The sequence below is a fragment of the Plecotus auritus genome (genome assembly GCF_963455305.1).
Source record: "Plecotus auritus genome assembly, chromosome: 10".
NCBI lineage: Eukaryota > Metazoa > Chordata > Mammalia > Chiroptera > Vespertilionidae > Plecotus > Plecotus auritus.
In genome coordinates, this window is record NC_137785.1 from 47,658,798 (window position 1) to 47,678,241 (window position 19,444).

A 19,444-nucleotide genomic window follows, 5' to 3' on the forward strand; every position below is an offset into this window, starting at 1 on the left:
GAGAACAAATATTCAGGTGGTATGTACTGGTATAGCATATTGCTAATTATCTGTTCTGACTGGTCAATGCCAATGCTGTGTTAATTGTTAATTATTTTGACTAGCACCCTGCAATGGGTTTTTTTAAAAAAATATGTTTTTATTGATTTCACAGACAGGAAGGGAGAGAGAGAAATATCAATGATGAGAGAGATCCTGCAACCCAGGGATATGCCCTGACCAGGAAACAAACCGTAACCTCCTGGTTCATGGGTCAATACTCAACCACTGAGCCACACCAGCCCAGCCAATGGGAATTTATTCCCTGTACAAAACCAAACAAAAACTTAAGTTTCCTTCCCTGGGAGAAACGAATGTTACTAGTTTCTTCTGTGTCTTTCCAAATATATTCTATGAAGAGAAAAGTAAATATATATGAACTAGAGGCCCGGTGCACAAAATTCATGCACTGGGGGAGAGGGGTGTCCCTCAGCCCGGCCTGTGCACTCTCACAGTCTGGGAGCCCTCAGGGGATGTCCAACTGACAGCTTAGGCCCACAGGGAGCAGGCCTAAGAGGTCAGTCGGACATCCTTAGCGCTACCGCAGAGGCGGGAGAAGCTCCTGTCACCGCCACTGCGCTAGCCAGCCATGAGCCTGGCTCAGGGCTTCTGGCTGAGCGGTGCACTGACCACCAGGGGGCAACTCCTGTGTTGAGCGTCTGCCCCCTGGTGGTCAGTGTGCATCATAGCGACTGGTCATTACGCCATTTGGTCGATTTGCATATTAGCCTTTTATTATATAGGAAATTCATTCCCCATATATAAATGGTGGCACACCTTATACCAGTGGTCGGCAAACTGCGGCTCGCGAGCCACATGTGGCTCTTTGGCCCCTTGAGTGTGGCTCTTCCACAAAATACCATGGCCTGGGCAAGTCTATTTTGAAGAAGTGGCATTAGAAGAAGTTTAAGTTTAAAAAATTTGGCTCTCAAAAGAAATTTCAATCGTTGTACTGTTGATATTTGGCTCTGTTGACTAATGAGTTTGCCGACCACTGCCTTATACAATTCTGCCATTTGCTTTTTTTCATTCCACAATCTCAAGGAGATTATCACAATAATTTCAACTCTGCTCCTTACACAACTGGCAAAAACAAAGAAATAATTTGAAGACAGCACAATGGAATCCAAAGTTTTCAATTCCCCATAGACAATTTCAAATCTCCGTAATTCCTTGAAGCAGTGGTCTTCAAGGGTCCCAAGGGCCTCTCCCTCGGGCAGTCTCCAGCCTCCTGGCCTAAGGGAAAACAGTGGCCTGGCAGTGGGTCCAGGGGGACAGCTCTATGTTGACACTATAGACCCTGACCAAACATCCTGCAATAAGGTTCCCAGAGGCAGCCCTGCAGGAGTCCCTCTGGTGTCTCACACATACCCAACCCCAACCTGTCCTTGTTATCTGCTCCAAACATTCTTTTCCTCTAGCAGTCTGGGTGACTTGGAAGACCAACCGTCCTCCTGGCTGTCAGTCTTTCCTCCCTCTACCCACACCACGCACTCCCCTTCCGCACACCCAGTCTAATCATGTGCCAGCCAAGTCCTGTCAAATTCTGTTCCAGTTGGGCACCACTTCTCTGTATTCCTGGTCTCTCCTGTGGACCCACGTCATCCATCTCCTATATCTATGTCCCCACCTCTAGCCTCTTTCCACATCAATCCACAAAACACATGGCTCCCAGTATTTCTACTCACACAATGTATTTGGAAAAACACAACTAAGCTTCTGATCACATACCTTTCTGTTCACGAAAGGCCAGAGATACTGAAAATCCAAGGCCAACTACTCTTGTCCCAACCAAAATGTTTAATCCTGTGCTCCTTTTCCTCTTCATCTCCTACTCTCCAACTCTCTGGTCAAATCGAGGTTCTCTGCCTTTTCCTCATGTTGGCATCTAAGCCCCTGCCGTGCCCTTCCTTCTGCCTGCAGGGTCCCAAACCTCCTCACCACGTTTCCCTGTAAAATCTCAAGTTTAAACGTTGCCCTTCTGTTCCTTTCTGAGCTATACTAGCACTCTGGTCTGATCTTCTGATATAACAATGGGGACACATGTACTGCATCCTCTATTTTTTAAAAAATGTATGTCTTGCCTGGCAGTGTGGCTCAGTAGTTTGAGCATCTACCCATGAACCAGGTCACAGTTCGATTCCAGGTCAGAGTACAAGCCTGGGTTGTGGGCTTGATCCCCAGTAGGGGGCATGCAGGAGGCAGCTGATCAATGATTTTCTTTTATCATTGATGTTTCTATCCCTCTCTCCCTCTCCCTTCCTCTCTCTGAAATCAATAAAAACATATTTAAAAAAGAAAATATATATATATATATGTCTTGGTGTTATTCATGAAAAGACAAAGCCCCGTTCACATTATTTTTTCTTTTAACACATATCACTTAAAACAAATGGGCATGCCGAAACCGGTTTGGCTCAGTGGATAGAGCGTCAGCCTACGGACTGAAGGGTCCTGGGTTCGATTCCGGTCAAGGGCATGTACCTTGGTTGCGGGCACATCCCCAGTGGGAGGTGTGCAGGAGGCAGCTGATTGATGTTTCTCTCTCATCAATGTTTCTAGCTCTCTATCCCTCTCCCTTCCTCTCTGTAAAAAATCAATAAAATATATTTAAAAAAAACAAAAAAAAACAAATGGGCATAAGTGCTCTGTGTGTTTATGTGTATAAGTGTATGTATATATCTAGATGTATGTGTATATAACATTTTTCCTGAATCATTTGAGGGTAAAGTTATATATATCATAGCCCTTGTCCCCTAAATATTTTGCTGCGTATTTTATAATAGGGATATCCTTACAAAACCGAAGAGTTGTTAACTATATAAATTTATACATATATATATATATATATATATATATATATATATATATATATATAGTTGTTGTTGTTAATACTCACCCAAGGGTATTTTTATTTTGTTAGGGAGAGTGGAAGAGAGAGGGCAAGACAGAAACATCGATGTGAGAGAAACACATCGATTGGTTGCCTCCCCCACCCCCACCCCCTGACCAGGGCCAGGGCCTGGGCCGAGGAACCTGCAACCAAGGTACGTGCCCTTGACCAGAATCGAACCTGGGACCCTTTGATCCACAGACCAATACTCTATCCACTGAGCCAAACCGGCTAGAACTATATAAATTCACAGTATTTTTAGCTAATCTACTGTGGTCCATATTCTAATTTTGCCCATTGATCTAATAATATCCCCTTGAGCATTTTCCCACCTAGTACAGGATCTAGTCCAGAGTCAGGTACTGTACCTAGTTGTCATGTCTCATTAGTCCTCTTTAATCTGCACCCTATATTTGGGAAGAGTATAAAGAACTCAGCTTACCTTGGTTGAATATTCTTTTGGACAGCCCATATTAACGTCAATACCAGCCACATCATTTTCTCTGGAAAAACATGAAGTAGAAAACATAGTAAATATTCAACCTAAAGAAAGAAGGTAGTTAAAGGCATGGGTCTGTGCTCATGAATCTCTTATCATGTCCCTGGCCCTGGAACACACCAACCCTCAGTGTCAGAAGCTGAAAAATCTTATCTCTGAAAAATGTGCAACTGCCTCCCTGAAGCAGAGCTCAAGAGGCATGGCATAATGTGGTCACACTTGTACAAAGAGCTAGTTGTAGAGGACTTTGCTACTTCGGAGTTATATCAGATAACAAATACTGAGTGACAGCTGCACAGAGTTCCAGTTCTGACTGGGGTAATGAAAGCCATGTGCCCGTGCACAAAAGTGACATGAGTATAAGAGCCCTTGCCCAGAGCACTGATTCTGGTGGAAGTTACAGGACTGCCTTTGTTGGCTGGGTCACGCAATTGGCTTACTCCAAACAGTTCTCAGATGTAGAAAGGACCCTTACCTCATCTTCTGGCATGTACACAGTTAACAGGCTGGGATTCAGCAGCAATTATTGTGTGAGTTCCTTCTCACCCTCACTGTAATTAATAACAATAGCTAATACTAAGCATTCACAATGTGCTACACACTGCAAAGCTTTGTGTGCATGATCTGATTTTCCCACCTAGAATGCCTTTCCCTAGAATGCTAGAGGTAGGTAATACTATTGGTCTCATTTTGTAGATGAGGAAACAAAGTTCCCAGCAAGTTAGCAAGTAGCAAAGCCAGAATTCCAAGCCAGGCCCATCTAACTCATTAACTAATAGTCTCCTGCCTTTGTTCATTTAGGAAGCAATAAGTCTAACCTACACTTCACGAGATTTAAAACCTCAGGGCTCATAGTCATAAGCGTCCTTGGAAAGGGAGCCTCATGAATAAAAACTGAAGAACAGGCACCCACTCAGAGGTTATTTGGGATCTGGGCACAGTTGGTACACATGAATCCAGGAGCAGCTCTCAGATGCCACAAACAGAGATGGAAACTGGATAGGACACAGAAGGTAGTGATCTAGCAGGTAGAAGGGTAGTCACCTCCTACATCACCAGGAATAGTGAGGCCTCACAGGAGAGCAAAGATAGTTCCAAAGAGGGAAGAACTTACACAAGTCTGGCCACAGCAAGGGCTCGCTCTGCATCTGAAGTCCCCTGGGAACACAAATGGCTGTATCAACCACCACCCTGACACAGGCACACAAGCACAGGCAAACACATCCATGCACACACATATCAACAAGTGCAGTCCAGCCGGTGTCTCTTAAACAACCAGTCCACTGTACTAGCTCACTGTCAAAGGCCAAAAGGGGACCTAGAGGGCCTAGAAAATGTCATCAGTGCTTTGATTACTTTCAAATGTACAAAATAGTTGCAAAAAAATTTATAGTGAACAATCATATACTCATCACTTACATTCTATAAATAATATTTTGTATATTTGCTTTTTCATATGTTTACTCATTGTTGTCAATTTTTTAAAAATCTAACTCAGGAGCTATTCTAAAAAAATCACCAAGAAATGCCCAAAGTGAGAGAAGAGAGCTACAGAGTCATCACAACCCTAACATAAATAGTAACTAATCGTAAATCTAATTTCTTTCTATGGGAAATATATACAGACTACACAAAAACAAAACTAATGGTAGGGATTAAAAATATATAAGTCATGCCAAACAAATAATTCCTATAATTAAGGACATTAAAGTTGAGACTGGAGACACGTTAACAGACTGCTATAGCTTGATTTCCATAAACTATCTCCAACAGTGTAATCATTCATGAGCAGATCTTGGAAAAATGTCAAAGAGGGGTCTTCGGGAAGCCACCACTGTGCACTGAAGCCCAGGCATCTAACACTGGCCCGGCTCAGGGCATGAGATGGCAAATTTGGGTGATAGGTGGGGTCTGGGATCTCGTACCATCTGGAAGACGACCCTGCTCTGTTCTCTTTGGCAGGTGCGGAATATTACTCGGTCATCGGGGGCCACAAAGTCCACTGTGCTGAGCACTTCTGCAAGAAAACACAAACACACAGGCCCACCCACTGAAGAAGCAAGTTCAACCTAGCCTAATCTCTGCAAGATAACACAGCGAAAGTCTCAGCTTAGAGGGAAAAAGGGGAGCTAGAAGTACATCATTCTTAAAGAAGTCAGTATGCACATGGGAGACTTCTGAGGGGCTAATGATGTTCTATTTTCTGACCTGGGTGATGGCTAGTTAGATGGTTGTTTGTTTTACAGTTATTTGTTAAACTGCATGCCTGTGTTTTCTGAACTTTCTCTGTATGGTTAACATTTTGCAATTTTAAAACACTGAAAAAATAATGTGCATATAGAGCACCTGGTCAGAGCTTCAGGTTTTAACCCAATTTTCTCAGAAGATGTCACTCTGACAGTTCAGCAAAGCTGCTGTTTCTTACTTACTTATCAGGTGCCAGATACTGAGTGGAGATTTAGTATATTACAGTCAATCCCCATTTTTTGCAGTTGTGTATTTGCAAATACACCTGTTCACTAAGATTTATTTGTAATCCCAAAATCAATACTCATGGCTTTTTCGTTGTCGTTCTCAGACATTCATAGAACTACAGAAAATTTCAGTCACCCGATGTACATGTTCTCAGCTGAGGTCAAACAAGGCCACTCTGCCTTATTTTTTTTTTAACTGTTGTTGTTTGTTTTAAATATGTTTTTATTGACTTTAGAGAGAGGAAGGGAAAGGGATAGAGAGATGGAAACATCGATCGGCTGCCTCCTGCATGCTTCCTACTGGGGATCGAGCCCGCAACCCGGGCATGTGTCCTGACTGGGAATCAAACTGGTGACCTCTTGGTTCAAGGGTTGACGTTCACCAGCTGGGCCACTATGCTTTCTTGTCTCAGCTCTATTACTGTAAACAAGTGTCTTTATGGTGGTATATTTAATGCCACATTTTTGCTGGCAATCTCATTGTTTTAAATGGCCCCAAGCATAGAGAAAGGCTGTGATGTGCCTTACAGAGAAAACACATGTCAGATAAGCTTTGTTCAGACATGGAATTATAGTGCTGTTGGCTGTGAGTTCATTGTTAATGGATCAACAGAATATATTAAATTATGTGTTTTTAAACGGAAGCACACAGCCCTAGCTAGTTTGGCTCAGTGGATAGAGCGACTGAAAGGTCCCAGGTTCAATTCTGGTGAAGGACACATGCCCGGGTTGTGGGCTCGATCCCCAATGGGGGACTTGCAGGAGGCAGCCGATCCATGATTCTCTCTCATCATTGGTGTTTTCTCTCTCTCTCTCTCTCTCTCTCCCTTCCTCTCTGAAATCAATAAAAAATATTTTTTAATAAAATAAATTAATTAATAAACAGAAGCACACATACTAGTAAAACAAGATTATGTATTGATCTGTTAATGAAAATGTGTCCCTGGAGGTTTGCAGGAACCTAAACCCATACAGATGTACCTCGGAGATATAGGAGGTTCAGTTCCAGACCACCACAAAAAGTAAATATCTCAATAAGGCAAGTCACAAATATCTTGGTTTCCCAGTGCATAAGAAAGTTATGTTTATATTATAGTCTATTGAGTATACAATAGCATTATATCTAAAAAAATGTAGATACCGTAATTTAAAAATATTTTGTTGGGCCCTAGCTAGTTTGGCTCAGTGGATAGAGGGTAGGCCTGCAGACTGAAGGGTCCCAGGTTCAATTCTGGTCAAGGGCACATGCACAGGTTGCAGGCTCAATCCCCAGTAAGGGGCGTGCAGGAGGTGGCTGATCAATGATTCTCTCTCATCATTCATGTTTCTCTCTCTCCCTCTCCCTTCCTCTCTGAGATCAATAAAAATATATTAAAAATAAATAAATAAAATCAATAAATAAAATTTTTAAAAATATATTTTGTTGCTAAAAAAACGCTAACCATCACCTGAAGTTGTTGGAAAAATGGCACCAATAGACTTACTGGATGCAGGGTTGCCACAAACCTTCATTTGTAAAAAAACACAATATCTGTAAAGTACAATAAAATGAGATATGCCTATATTTCCCCTAGGAGCAATGGTACGGTATTCACAAACTTGGTGTTTACAGCAACTTCATAGAACATAACAATTGCAAATAATACTCTCATATGATCTTCATAACAAAGCTCTACAACAGGTATTACCATAACTAGCTTTCTTTTTTCTTTCTCATAATTAACTTTCAAAGATGACTAACAGCACATGGAAGAGATCCAATGTGGCAGATGGGAGAATATGCCTACCTCATGCATTTATTTTGAGAAATAAGTGAGATCTTTAATGCAAACAATGAACTTCCATAAATAGAGGCTATTATTATCATCCCAGCACGGAACAGATTAGAAGATTAAAAAGGTGGGGTAAAGGCAGTGACATGTTGGGAGAGGTAATCAATACAATCTCCAGCAGCAGAGACAGCTCATCACTGACAGTAAGAAGTCTGAGAGAAGAACCAAAAAAACTCAGTGTGGGCCCTGAACGGGTGGTTTAGTTGGTTGGAGGGTCATCCCACACACCGAAAGGATCGCAGGTTTGATTCCCCACCAGGGTACATACCTAGGTTGCAGGTTCGATCCCTGGTCAGGGTGCGTACGGGAGGCAACCAATCAATGTTTCTCACATAGATGTTTCTCAAATCAGTGTTTCAAAAAACCATATCCTCGGGTGAAGATTAAAAAAATATTTTTTTTAAATATATTTTATTGATATTTTTTACAGAGAGGAAGGGAGAGGGATAGAAAGCTAGAAACGTCGATGAGAGAGAAACATTGATCAGCTGCCTCCTGCACACCCCCCACTGGGGATGTGCCCACAGCCAAGGTACATGCCCCTGTCCGGAATCGAACCCGGGACCCTTCAGTCCGCAGGCCGACGCTCTATCCACTGAGCCAAACCGGTTTCGGCTAAAAAAATATTTTAACAACAACAAAAAAAAAACTTAGTGTGTACTAGTATATATTAGAGTTCTATTTACTTATAACAGCAAAATACTGACACCCCTGTTAAAGCACTGGTGAAAATCAATTCTGACAAAGTCATCTGTAAGTACTGACCTGGGAAAATGTCCTAGTAGAAAAGTAAGTGGCAAAACAAGTAGCATGATACTGAGGGGGCGAGAAGGGAGATATACAAACACGTTATATTTTCATATACATGTTTTACTAAATGTGTATTAAAAAGTATACATTTCTTCTCTTTGTGATCACCTTTACAAGTATGAGATTATGGAAGATTTTCATTTTCTAGATGTGTAACACTGAATTTTTCACAGCACAAGGAAAATATAAATCTAAAACAAAGACAAAATTGAGTCACAACTTCTAGTGAACTTATATTAAGATCTGACAAATGTGTATCCATTTCAAAAACCTCAAACAATACCACAACTCTAATCAAAGCAGAATTAGTCTCATCAATAAAATATAAGCAAAACCATAATTCAGCACAACCACTTTCATTTGCAAAGTACTTACCTGTACCTCATCATATTTGATCCTCACTCCAATCCTGATTTAAGTAAAACAGGAATTATGATTCTCATTTTACAGTTAAAGAAACTGAGGCAGAGAGGTCATGTGACTGGTCTGAGGTCATGTGATTTGCCCAAGGTCACACAGCTAGCAAGTAGCATGTCCATCCCAACTTCAAGACTTCTAGGGTCCTTCCTGTACTGGCAATTTCTATGCCAACAAGCCTATGAGTGGAAGGCATTCTTATCTGGCTCTTGTCAGGGTCTCTGGAGAGCAGTGACTGCTCTCAAAGAAACACATGATCCACAAAATTACACAGCCAGGCAAGAAGAAGCCTAGAAGGACCTTGTCACCACAAACAAGGGCAGTGATAGCGCGGCTTGGGCCTGACAGGGCACACACACAATCCTGGGACCAGAGCTGCACTCACCATTGACAACTCTCTTGCACTGGAGCATCTTGAGGTCGATTAGCTCCTACGGAGGAATCAGAGGGCACTTGTCAGTCTCCTCAAACAGGCTCTGGGCACTGCACACATCATGGGGGTGGCTTAGCCTGTCACCCTACTACCAACAAATCATGGCTTTTGGGACATATAGTGCTGGCCTCCCACCCAACCAAGGCAAGCAGGGGCCTGAATGAGCTTCCCTCAATCAGCTGCTCTTCCCAAAGACCTTGGAGATATTTGGGGCCTAGAAAGGGAGCCAGAGAGAATACAACAGCCCAGGATGTGGACACCTGGGCCAATTAAGAACACTGCCTTCTAGCCCAGCCAGTGTGGCTCAGTGGTTAAGTGTCAATCTATGAACCCAGAGGTCTCGGTTTGATTCTGGGTCAGGGCACACGCACGGGTTTCAGGCTCCATCCCCAGTGGGGGGCATGCAGGAGGCAGCTGATCAATGATTCTCTCTGATCATTGACGTTTCTATCTCTCTCTCCCTCTCCTTTCTTCTCTGAAACCAATAAAAATATTTTTTTAAAAAGAACATTGTCTTCTCCCTTGATCTTACTTATTAAAAGGTATAGGTCCAACAGGTAAGTGTCCCCTCACAGTCTGAGCCACTGAAGTCTCCTTTTTCTTATAAAAAGGAATAGAAACATGACATCTGAGGAACTCCTGGAAAACTATCAATAGGGCAGACCTTGCTGGGGGATCAGATTACTGGTCCCTTGACTTTTGCTGAGCTGCTTCATCCTTTCTTCACCTCTATCTGCTGAGAGCTTTACAGGGCTTTTGAGGAGGTTCCTGCATGCCTGGTACACCCTAAGTCCTATACCCAGTCCTGTGAGGTGGGTGGGGTGGTTTGACTATTTAATCACACAGATGGGCCACCTCATGTGAACCCAGTTAAGATCATCCAGGCAGCTAATACAGTACAATAATCCTAGCCTGCAGAGCAACTCTGAATCCACAAGAGGGCACCAGGCATCACATTGTGTCATGCCCAGTACTTAGGGCCCAGCCAACCACCCACACAAAACAGGGGTCTGTCTCCTGCCTCTGCTCTGCACAGGGGCTGGGGCTGGGTGGAGGGCCTAGGTCTCCTCCAGCAGAAGACCCTTTGTTCATAAGCCATATTGACTCTTCCAGAGTATGAGCACATCAAACACGCCAAAGAGTTTTAATCAGTATTTCCTCTTCTCCTAACTCGAGCAGAGGCCTGGTGGAAAGGATTGGTCACACGCATTAGGAAAACTCAGCTTTGACCAACCAGGAGGGCCCTGGAGGAAAGGAAGGCAGCATTCTGAAGCTATCACATAAATCCCATGTCCATGACTTCCAAAGTGCTTGAAAACAACCCTAAGAAATTCCAAAGAAGTAGCTGATGGAGGATCTGGAACCTGGCAGGTCACCTATTTCCTGCGGCAGCACTGCTCCCACCACCCAGCTTCCATGACTCATTACACAGATCAGTTTCACCGGGGCCATAAACACAGCGCTGCTTGTCTAGAACAGGCCCTGTGCTACAGTGCACAGGCCCTGTGCTACAGTGCTACACTCACTTCCTTCCTGGTGTTTCATTCCACATATCTCCAAGTGAATACGACCCCACTTTCTAGAGTCCCAGGAAAACGCTGCCTGCACAGAAAAAGTGAAAGCCCAAGGATAACACCTTACTAAAATATAGTACAATATCACTACCAGAATACTGACATTGATATAGCTCAAAGAACAGTTTCATCACAAGGATTCCTTTACAGCCACAGTTCCCACCCCACTCCACCCTACCCTCAGTGGCTTTTAAAGATGGAAATATCAAAAGCACTTGAGGGGCATATCCAAATTGGGGATTAGGGAGAAGCTGCCTAGATCAGCGGTCGCCAACCGGTGGTCCGTGAGTTCCGAAAGGTTGGCGACGCTGGTCTAGATCATTCTGATACATACCCAATTGAAAACCACTGCTCATACTTGCTCATAATCCAGTATCCTGTAATTCTATTTTTCCTAGCAGATGGTTTCTAAACCTGGGTGTGAAGTCATAATATTCTCTGGAGCAGTCAGCAATTAGCTGGTCCACTAGCTACCACCACCAGAAAATCCTATGGCTCCTCAAACCAATCTCATCCAGCTTCCCTGACCTGAATCTGGGCCTCTTCCTCCTCTTCCTAACATTCAGTTCATTCATTCATGTACTGAATGTGTATTAAATCCTATAGGGGCCCAGGCAGTGACCTGACACAATGCTCATCTATCCACCTGGCCCTCCATGCTACCGGCCCTAAGCAGGGTTCATAGAACTTATAAATATCGTGTGTCTTTGTCCTCTGTCGCCTTCACTGAGCACCTGTGAAGTCAATGCCCACTCTGCCAACCCCCCCCTCCCAATCTTGACCACTCCCACCCACAGATGGGAAGGAAAAGCTCTCTGGGAAAATCAGTAGCCCCTTACCTCACAGTACACAATGTCTGCTCCATAGTCCAGGGCCAGCAGCCGCATTGGGAGAGTCCCTACTCGAACCATAGGCGCTAAGATGAGTTTGTTGTGGTAGCACAGTGAAAGGCTGTTCACAATCATTCCTCTTCTGCTCCAGCCTGAAGGAAGGGAAAACAAGAGTCAGAAATTCAAATGGAGTAAATCTCTTCTATTATCCTGGGCTGCCTTTCCTTCTTCCTTCCAATCAACACATATTACCTTGTTTTCCTTTTCTCTGATCATAAAAATAACACATGCTCATTCATTCATCCAATAAATATTTATCAAGTGCCTAGTCTGTGCCAGTCACTATCCTAGTCTTTGGAGATGCATTAGAGAACAAGACAGACAAAAATTCCTGCTCTGGCAGGGGTCCTCAAACTTTTTAAACAGGGGGCCAGTTCACTGTCCCTCAGACCGTTGGAGGGCTGGACTATAGTTTAAAAAAAAAACTATGAACAAATTCCTATGCGCACTGCGGGCCCGGGACGAGTCGGCTGCTAAGCAGGACAGGCAGCGGCACCAGGTGGGCCAGATAAATGTCCTCGGCGGGCCGCATGTGGCCCGCGGGCCGTAGTTTGAGGACCCCTGTGTAGAGCTTTCAATCTACTTAGGGAACACGGGCAAAAAAAACCAATAAGCATAACAAATAAATAAATTATATAGTATGTTGGAAATTTGGTATAGTGGGCCCTCTGTGCCATGGGCTTCACATCCATGGATTCAACCAACCACAGATCGGAAATAAGCAGAAAAGCCCTAGCCAGTGTGGTTCAGTTGGTTGGGCATCGCCCTGATCACCAAAAGGTTACAGGTTCAATTCAGGGTCAGAGCACATGCCCAGGTTGCAGGCTCAATCCCCCATAGGGGGCGTGCAGGAGGCAACCAATCAATGATTCTCTTTCATCATTGATATTTCTATCTCTCCCCCCTCCCTTCCTCTCTGAAATAAAAAATATATATATATTTTTAAAATATATACAAATTTAGAGTTAGAATTAAATATTTAGAGAATATGCCGGAACCGGTTTGGCTCAGTGGATAGAGCATCGGCCTGCGGACTGAAGGGTCCCGGGTTCGATTCCGGTCAAGGGCATGTACCTTGGTTGCGGGCACATCCCCAGTGGGGGGTGTGCAGGAAGCAGCTGATCGATGTATCTCTCTCATCGATGTTTCTAGCTATCTATCCTCTCCCTTTCCTCTCTGTAAAAAATCAATAAAATATATTAAAAAATATATATATATTTAGAGAATATTCTATTTCCCACTCAATGCATATGTTAATGAGAAAAAACTAAAATGATCCATCATTTTTGTAAGAGAAAGAGGTGATATAGCATATTGTTAAGATTCTGAACTCTGGAATCAGACAGACCTGCACGGGAATCTGCCCCCAGACATCGAGGCTAGCTTCTCCCTCTGGAATATGAGGCTCCAACAGAATCTATGTTGGGGGGGATGCTGTAAAGAGTAAATTCTGCCTGGCCAATCTGGCTCAGTGGTTAGAGCATCAGCCCATGGACCAAAGGGTCTGGGGTTTAATTTCCAGTCAAGAGCATGTACCTGGATTGCAGGCTCCATCCCCAACCGGGGATGAGGTGTGTGTGGAAGGCAACCAATCAATGTGTTTCTCCCACATCGATGTGCCTGCTACAGATTTTGGGGATGGTCCAGGGCCAGAACAAGAGTTTGCAATGGCAAATGAGCCTACCTGGAGTGAGAATACATGTGGTAACCTCAGCCTCTCTTCAATCCTCATCCTCTAGGCAGGGTTTCTCAACAGCAAACTTGACATTTTAGGCCAGGTAATCCTTTTTTGTGGGGGCTGTCCTATGCATTACACAATGTTTAGCAGCATCCCTGGCCTCTACCCACTAGATAGATGCCAGTAGCACCTCCCCCAATGTGACAACTAAAAATATCTCCAGACAGTGTCAAAAGAGAGTAGGGGGATGACAGAAGTAAAATTAATGGAAGTAAAATGAACTGTCACTACTCAAAGCTCTCTCCTCCACTGGTTTAACAGGTAACTCTCCAGAAACTCTACTCATGTACCAAAATGATCTTTTTAATGGTATTTTATGAAACTAAAACACTTTCTCCAGATGTTAAGAACCTTCCAGGTGGCCTGGAGGGCATGGCTCAGTGGTTGATGGTGGACCTGTGAACCAGGAGGTCAAGGTTCGATTTCCCCTCAGGGCACATGCCCACGTTGCGAGGCTCGATCCCCAGTGAGGGGTGTGCAGGAGGCAGCTGATCTGTGATTCTCTCTCATCATTGATGTTTCTATCTCTCTCCTTCTCCCTTCCTCACTGAAATCAATAAAAATATATATTTTTTTTAAAAGAACCTCTCAGATGATTAATCCACATTTACCTTATCTCCCACGCCAGGCACTGGGGACTGCAGAACAGATAACACCCATTTTCCAGCTCTATTCAGGAAGTATGGCAAGTGTAAGGTATTTTTGTAACCTGAATATCTGAACTTAAGTAAAATATTCTGCCTGACCAGGGCTATGTGAGACAAGCCACATACCTGATCACTCCGTAGGGTAGCAGGACCCTCCTCACAACTATTCAAGTAATTTATGTATCTGACTGGGAAGCCAGTGGAGGTCAGCTGACTGCAAACGTTGGGTGGGGATGACAGTGGAGTGGAGTGTAAACCTCAGCTGAAAAGAGAAAATGTGCGAAGCAATGAGTCCGCTGAAATAAAGCTTGAAGACCTTCACTGCGACAATAAGCTGAAGGCTATCAGCTTGCCCTCTGGGATCTCAGCAGGGTGCAGTTCGGGGGAGGTTTAGCCTACATCTGCGACTGGCCCTTGTCTCGGCTCCCAGGCCTGGCCATTCATTCAGACTCTCAATAAACACTTATTGCCAGACCTTGCGCGGGACCACAGCTGGAAAAACATCGCCACACCTTCGAGTTTACCGGGAGAACCAGCACTGGACAAGCCAACACCAGGCAGTGAGAGCCACAAAGGAGAATCGCAGGGATTGGACACCCAGTCACGAGAAGCCCTCCGCCCTCCTGGTCCCTAAGGCCACGGCCCCGTCGCCGCGTATCGTCGGACCCCCAGTCCTGCCTCCATGGCGCACCCTTCCCCAAGGCTGGCCCGGTTCTGAACGTCGCCAACCCCTGTTCGGAACTACAGACCTCGCTGCTGCTGAACTCTATAGATGCTCCCTCCTTCTCAAGGTTCGCCAATTCCGCGTGCCTTACTGAGCCGCGCCAGCCACCGTCTGCGGGGCTTGGCGTGCCCGTGACGTCAGTGCCGTGCGCCTCTCCAGCACCAAAAAATAATATGGCTCTAGCGCGGCTGCCGCGGCTGTCGTTGCTCGCGGCTCAGTGGTTTCTGGCGCCCCGAAGGAACCTGGCGGTTAGCGGTCCCGACGAGCCCCTGCCAGTGGTGCGCATCCCACGGGCTCTACAGCGGCTGCAGGAACAGCGGAAGAGCTCGCGGCGGAGCTCCACGCGGCCGGTGCTGGTGCGTCCCGGCCGGCTGCTGATCTCGGCGCGGCGGCCCGAGTTTAACCAGCCGGCGCGCCTCACGCTGACTCGTTGGGAGACTGCGCCACTCGCTTCGCGTGGCTGGAAGAACCGGCGCTCGCGCTCGGATCACTTCTCCATCGAGCGCTCACAACACAAGACACCAGCATTGCGGAACCTCTCGTCCGAGGACAGCTTCGCGGATCTGGGTCTGGTGCCGCGAGTACTGCACGCACTACAGAATGTTGCCCCCGAAGTCGTTCGGCCCACCACGGTGCAGTCGAGTACCATCCCCCCAATACTTAGAGGCCGCCACATCCTTTGCGCAGCGGAAACAGGCAGTGGCAAGACTCTCAGCTACCTACTGCCTCTCTTTCAACAGCTCTTGGGCCGACCAAGCCTGGACTCCAGCAGTATCCCTGCTCCCCGAGGTCTGGTCCTTGTGCCTTCGCGAGAATTAGCCCAACAGGTGCAGGCTGTGGCCCAGCCTTTAGGCAGGTCCTTGGGACTCCAGGTGCAGGAGTTAGAGGGAGGCCGTGGCATGAGTAGGATCGAGCAGCAACTGTCCAGACAGCCACCGGCCGATATACTAGTAGCCACTCCGGGGGCTTTGTGGAAGGCTCTGAAACATAAACTGATCAACCTAGAGCGGCTGACCTTCTTGGTATTGGATGAGGCAGATACACTATTGGATGAAAGTTTCCTGGAACTCGTGGAGTACATCTTGGGGAGGAGCAATATAGCAGAAGGCTCAGATGACTTAAAAGACCCCTTCAATCCCAAAGCTCAGTTGGTGCTGGTAGGGGCTACATTTCCCAAGGGTGCAGGTCAGCTGCTGAGTAAAGTCTCTAACTCAGACTTTCTAACCACCATCACCAGCTCCAAGCTCCATTGCATCATGCCTCATGTCAAACAGACATTTATGAGACTGAAGGGAGCAGAGAAGGTACCTGAGTTGGTGCAGATCCTCAAGAAGCATGACAGAGCAGATAAGACTGGCTCCTCAGGAACTGTTTTGGTGTTCTGTAATAGCTCCAGCACTGTGAACTGGCTAGGATATATTCTGGATGACCACAAAATCCAACACCTAAGGCTGCAGGGACAAATGCCAGCCTCAATGAGGGCAGGTATCTTTAAGAGCTTCCAGAAGGGCTCCCGAGACATACTTCTCTGCACAGACATAGCCTCTCGGGGCCTGGACAGTACCCAGGTGGAGCTAGTTGTCAATTACGATTTCCCCCTCACCCTGCAAGATTACATCCACAGAGCGGGAAGGGTGGGCCGAGTGGGTAGTGAGGTGCCAGGCACCGTCATCAGCTTTGTTACCCATCCCTGGGATGTGAGCCTAGTTCAGAAGATTGAGCTGGCAGCTCGCCGGAAGAGAAGCCTTCCAGGACTAGGGTCCCTAGAGAACCTTGTCCCAGCTGAGATGAATGCAGTGTCCTAACAGGGATCTTGCCCTGTGTGTGGGTAAGGAAGCAAACTTCTCAGTAGGACACGCCCAGCTGCCCAGTCATCTCCCTGAAGATCCTGGGAGTTACCGGCCAGCATTGGAAGGTGAGCTACTGGGTATGGCTCACTGTAGTTTTTCACATGAGTCTTGAAAAATAAAGTAGAGTTTGGCTTTGCATTGTGTCATAATTTCTAACAGAAAATGATGTTTTGACCCAGCTGGCATGGCTCAGCCATGCTCTGCCTTCTTTCCCATCTCCTGGTCACGGAAGATGAGATAGGATTAAACTATTTCACCAAGCTGGCAAAATGAGCATATCATATAGCATCCTCTCACTTATCTCCTTGGTTCCAGGCTCTGCAACATTATATAAGCTTTACCTGAAGTAATGAATAGTTAAGCAAATAATAATGCTCCACAAAACAACTTAAACATTCTTGCACACTGGAAAGGATCAGGTTGTAGAGAACAGAAATGGGCCCAGAGCATCTTTTGCCAAAAGAGAATATTGTACTAAATATACAGTGAAGCTCTCTTTTTTTATGTGAAGAATCTGAGGCTCAGAGGGATAAAAGAATTTGCTCCGAATCACATCGTAAGTGGGTCAGAATCTGGTCTGTCCTACCCAGGGTTGTGTTCTTCCCCACCACACTAGCTTTTGTGAAATGTGATCCATGCACAGGTAACTGTATACCTCTCTTTTTCTTGAATAGTCCTTTACATTTTTGCCAGGCACAGTTTTTTAAAAAATGTTATTTTATTGATTTCAGAAAGGAAGGGACCGGGAGAGACAGGAACATCAATGATGAGAGAGAATCATTGACCTGCCACCTCCTGTACGCCCCCACAATGCATCAAGCCCGCAACCCAGGCATGGGCCCTGATCTGGAATCGAACGGTGACTTCTTGTTTCATAGGTCAGTGCTCAACCACTGAGCCAGTGTCTGGGCAGGCACAATTTTTAGTATCACCCACTTTGACTCTCAAAAGCTACCCAGTTTAGACAGTACCTTGGTCACTATCCATGGACCACTGTATCAGAACTGCCCAGGAAGCACCCTGGCTGATTTTGCTCCGTAGTTAGAGCATCAGCCTGAAGGGCCTTGGGTTTGATTCCCAGTCAAGGGCAGGTACCTTGGTTGCAGGTTTGCTCCCCCCACCCCTGATCAGGGCATGTGTGGGAGGCAGCCACATTGAGGCAACCATATCAATGTTTCTCTACCCTCTTCCCTCCCCTCCCTTTCAGTCTCTCTTAAAAAAATATCAATGGAAAAAATATCCTCAGGTGAGGATTAAACAAAAACTGCCCAGGTCAGCTGGTGTGGCTCAGTGGTTGAACATCGACCTATGAACCAGGAGGAGGTCATGGTTCAATACCTGGGTTGCAGGCTCGATCCCCAGTGGGGTGCATGCAGGAGGCAGCCAATCAATGATTCTCATTGATGTTTCTATCTCTCCCTCTCTGAAGTCAATAAAATCTTAAAAAAAAAAAAAAAAAACTGCCAGGAAGCTTGTTCAAAGTGCAGATGTCTGAGCCCCAGATCTGCATGCTTTCTGAGGGTTGTCCCAAGAATTCACTTACAGGTATTTTCAAATTGTTTTGTGGAATCTATAGGTGAGTCTCAAGCCCTCTTAAGTTGATAAGTCATTTATGCTATACTGCCTTCCCCAGCGTCCCAACCAGGTCCTTAAAAGATATTGGTACTCTACCAGATCAGAGGGATGCTCCCAGATAAGAAATCTCTCAAGCCTTGGAGAATCTGAGTGATCTCATGCTGCCCCACCTGCCAAGACAAACCTCCTCCAGAACCATCCCCTTCACATTTTACCTCCTAACACTCCCCAAAGGTAATCATCTCTAATTAGTCCTGACTTTGTCCTAACACGCATGCTAACTCAAACTCCTTAAGAATGAGCAACTTTTGAAATGGTAGCTAGGCAGTCTACCTTCTGGGCACGTTCTTTCTGCAACAGCCCAAGTAAACCAAAGTCCCATCTTTGTTTATTAACAGTCAGCAACAGAGCTCCCCCTCCTAAGGAAGATTATCTCTCATTGCTAGGAAGTTCTTGACTATACTATCAAAAGGTGCCCCAAATATGATTTCTTTCTACGGGCCTGATCATGCTAAGGGCAGGGTTGTCTATTTCCTCTTCTGAGTAACACCAAATTATCTTCTTATTAAGATTTTAAAATTGATTTTAAGAAAGGAAGGGAGAGGGAGAGAGAGAAAAACATCAAGGGCTAAGGAACCTGCAATTGAAGTACATGCCCTTGAAAGGAAATTGAAACTGCGATCCTTCAGTCCATAGGCCAACAGTCTAACCACTGAGCAAACTGTCCAGGGCCAGGTTGTTTTGATCCTGGTTGGGGTGCATGCAGGAGGCAACCTGTCAATGTTTCTCTCTCACATTGATCTTTCTCTCACACCCTTCCTCTCTCTCTAAAATCATATATTGTTTTAAAAGTAAAATAATAAAATGGTCCCATCATTCCCACTCTGTGAAGTCATTCAGGACCCTCACTTTGCCTTGGAGTACCTTTAACATCTCTCCCAGTGTCACTTTGAAATGTGATGAGCTTGTTCTTATACTCCTATCAGCTATAAATCTAGAGCCCCAACCTGACGCCCTACCTTTGAGCAGAACACCTCTCCACTACGGGT

At 45.4% G+C, this 19,444-nt stretch overlaps 2 protein-coding genes across 5 annotated transcripts in view; one reads left to right on the forward strand and one right to left on the reverse strand.

Moving 5' to 3' along the window:
* Nucleotides 1–15,085, reverse strand: part of DUS2 (dihydrouridine synthase 2) — a 34,295-nt gene extending 19,210 nt beyond the window's left edge. Inside the window, exons 1-7 of one of the 4 annotated variants that reach the window (XM_080643490.1) lie at nt 14,996–15,083; nt 14,373–14,508; nt 11,811–11,953; nt 9,350–9,395; nt 5,357–5,448; nt 4,546–4,589; nt 3,375–3,435 (exon numbers count right to left, since the gene is read on the reverse strand). In XM_080643490.1, coding sequence (XP_080499616.1) covers nt 3,375–3,435; nt 4,546–4,589; nt 5,357–5,448; nt 9,350–9,395; nt 11,811–11,936 — 369 coding nt within the window. In that variant the 5' untranslated portion in view covers nt 11,937–11,953; nt 14,373–14,508; nt 14,996–15,083. Of the gene's footprint in view, nt 1–3,374; nt 3,436–4,545; nt 4,590–5,356; nt 5,449–9,349; nt 9,396–11,810; nt 11,954–14,372; nt 14,509–14,995 lie in introns of all 4 variants that reach the window. The other 3 variants (XM_080643488.1, XM_080643491.1, XM_080643489.1) reach the window with 3 other exon arrangements.
* DDX28 (DEAD-box helicase 28) lies at nt 15,009–18,245 on the forward strand. The gene has a single exon (XM_080643485.1). It carries the CDS (start codon nt 15,144–15,146, stop codon nt 16,773–16,775), a length of 1,632 nt encoding a protein of 543 aa, XP_080499611.1. The 5' UTR covers nt 15,009–15,143; the 3' UTR covers nt 16,776–18,245.
* Nucleotides 18,246–19,444: the final 1,199 nt, after the last annotated feature.

Bases quoted from the DNA above. Each gene is read 5' to 3' on its own strand.
- DDX28 (XM_080643485.1), top strand. From the start codon at position 15,144: ATGGCTCTAGCGCGGCTGCCGCGGCTGTCGTTGCTCGCGGCTCAGTGG.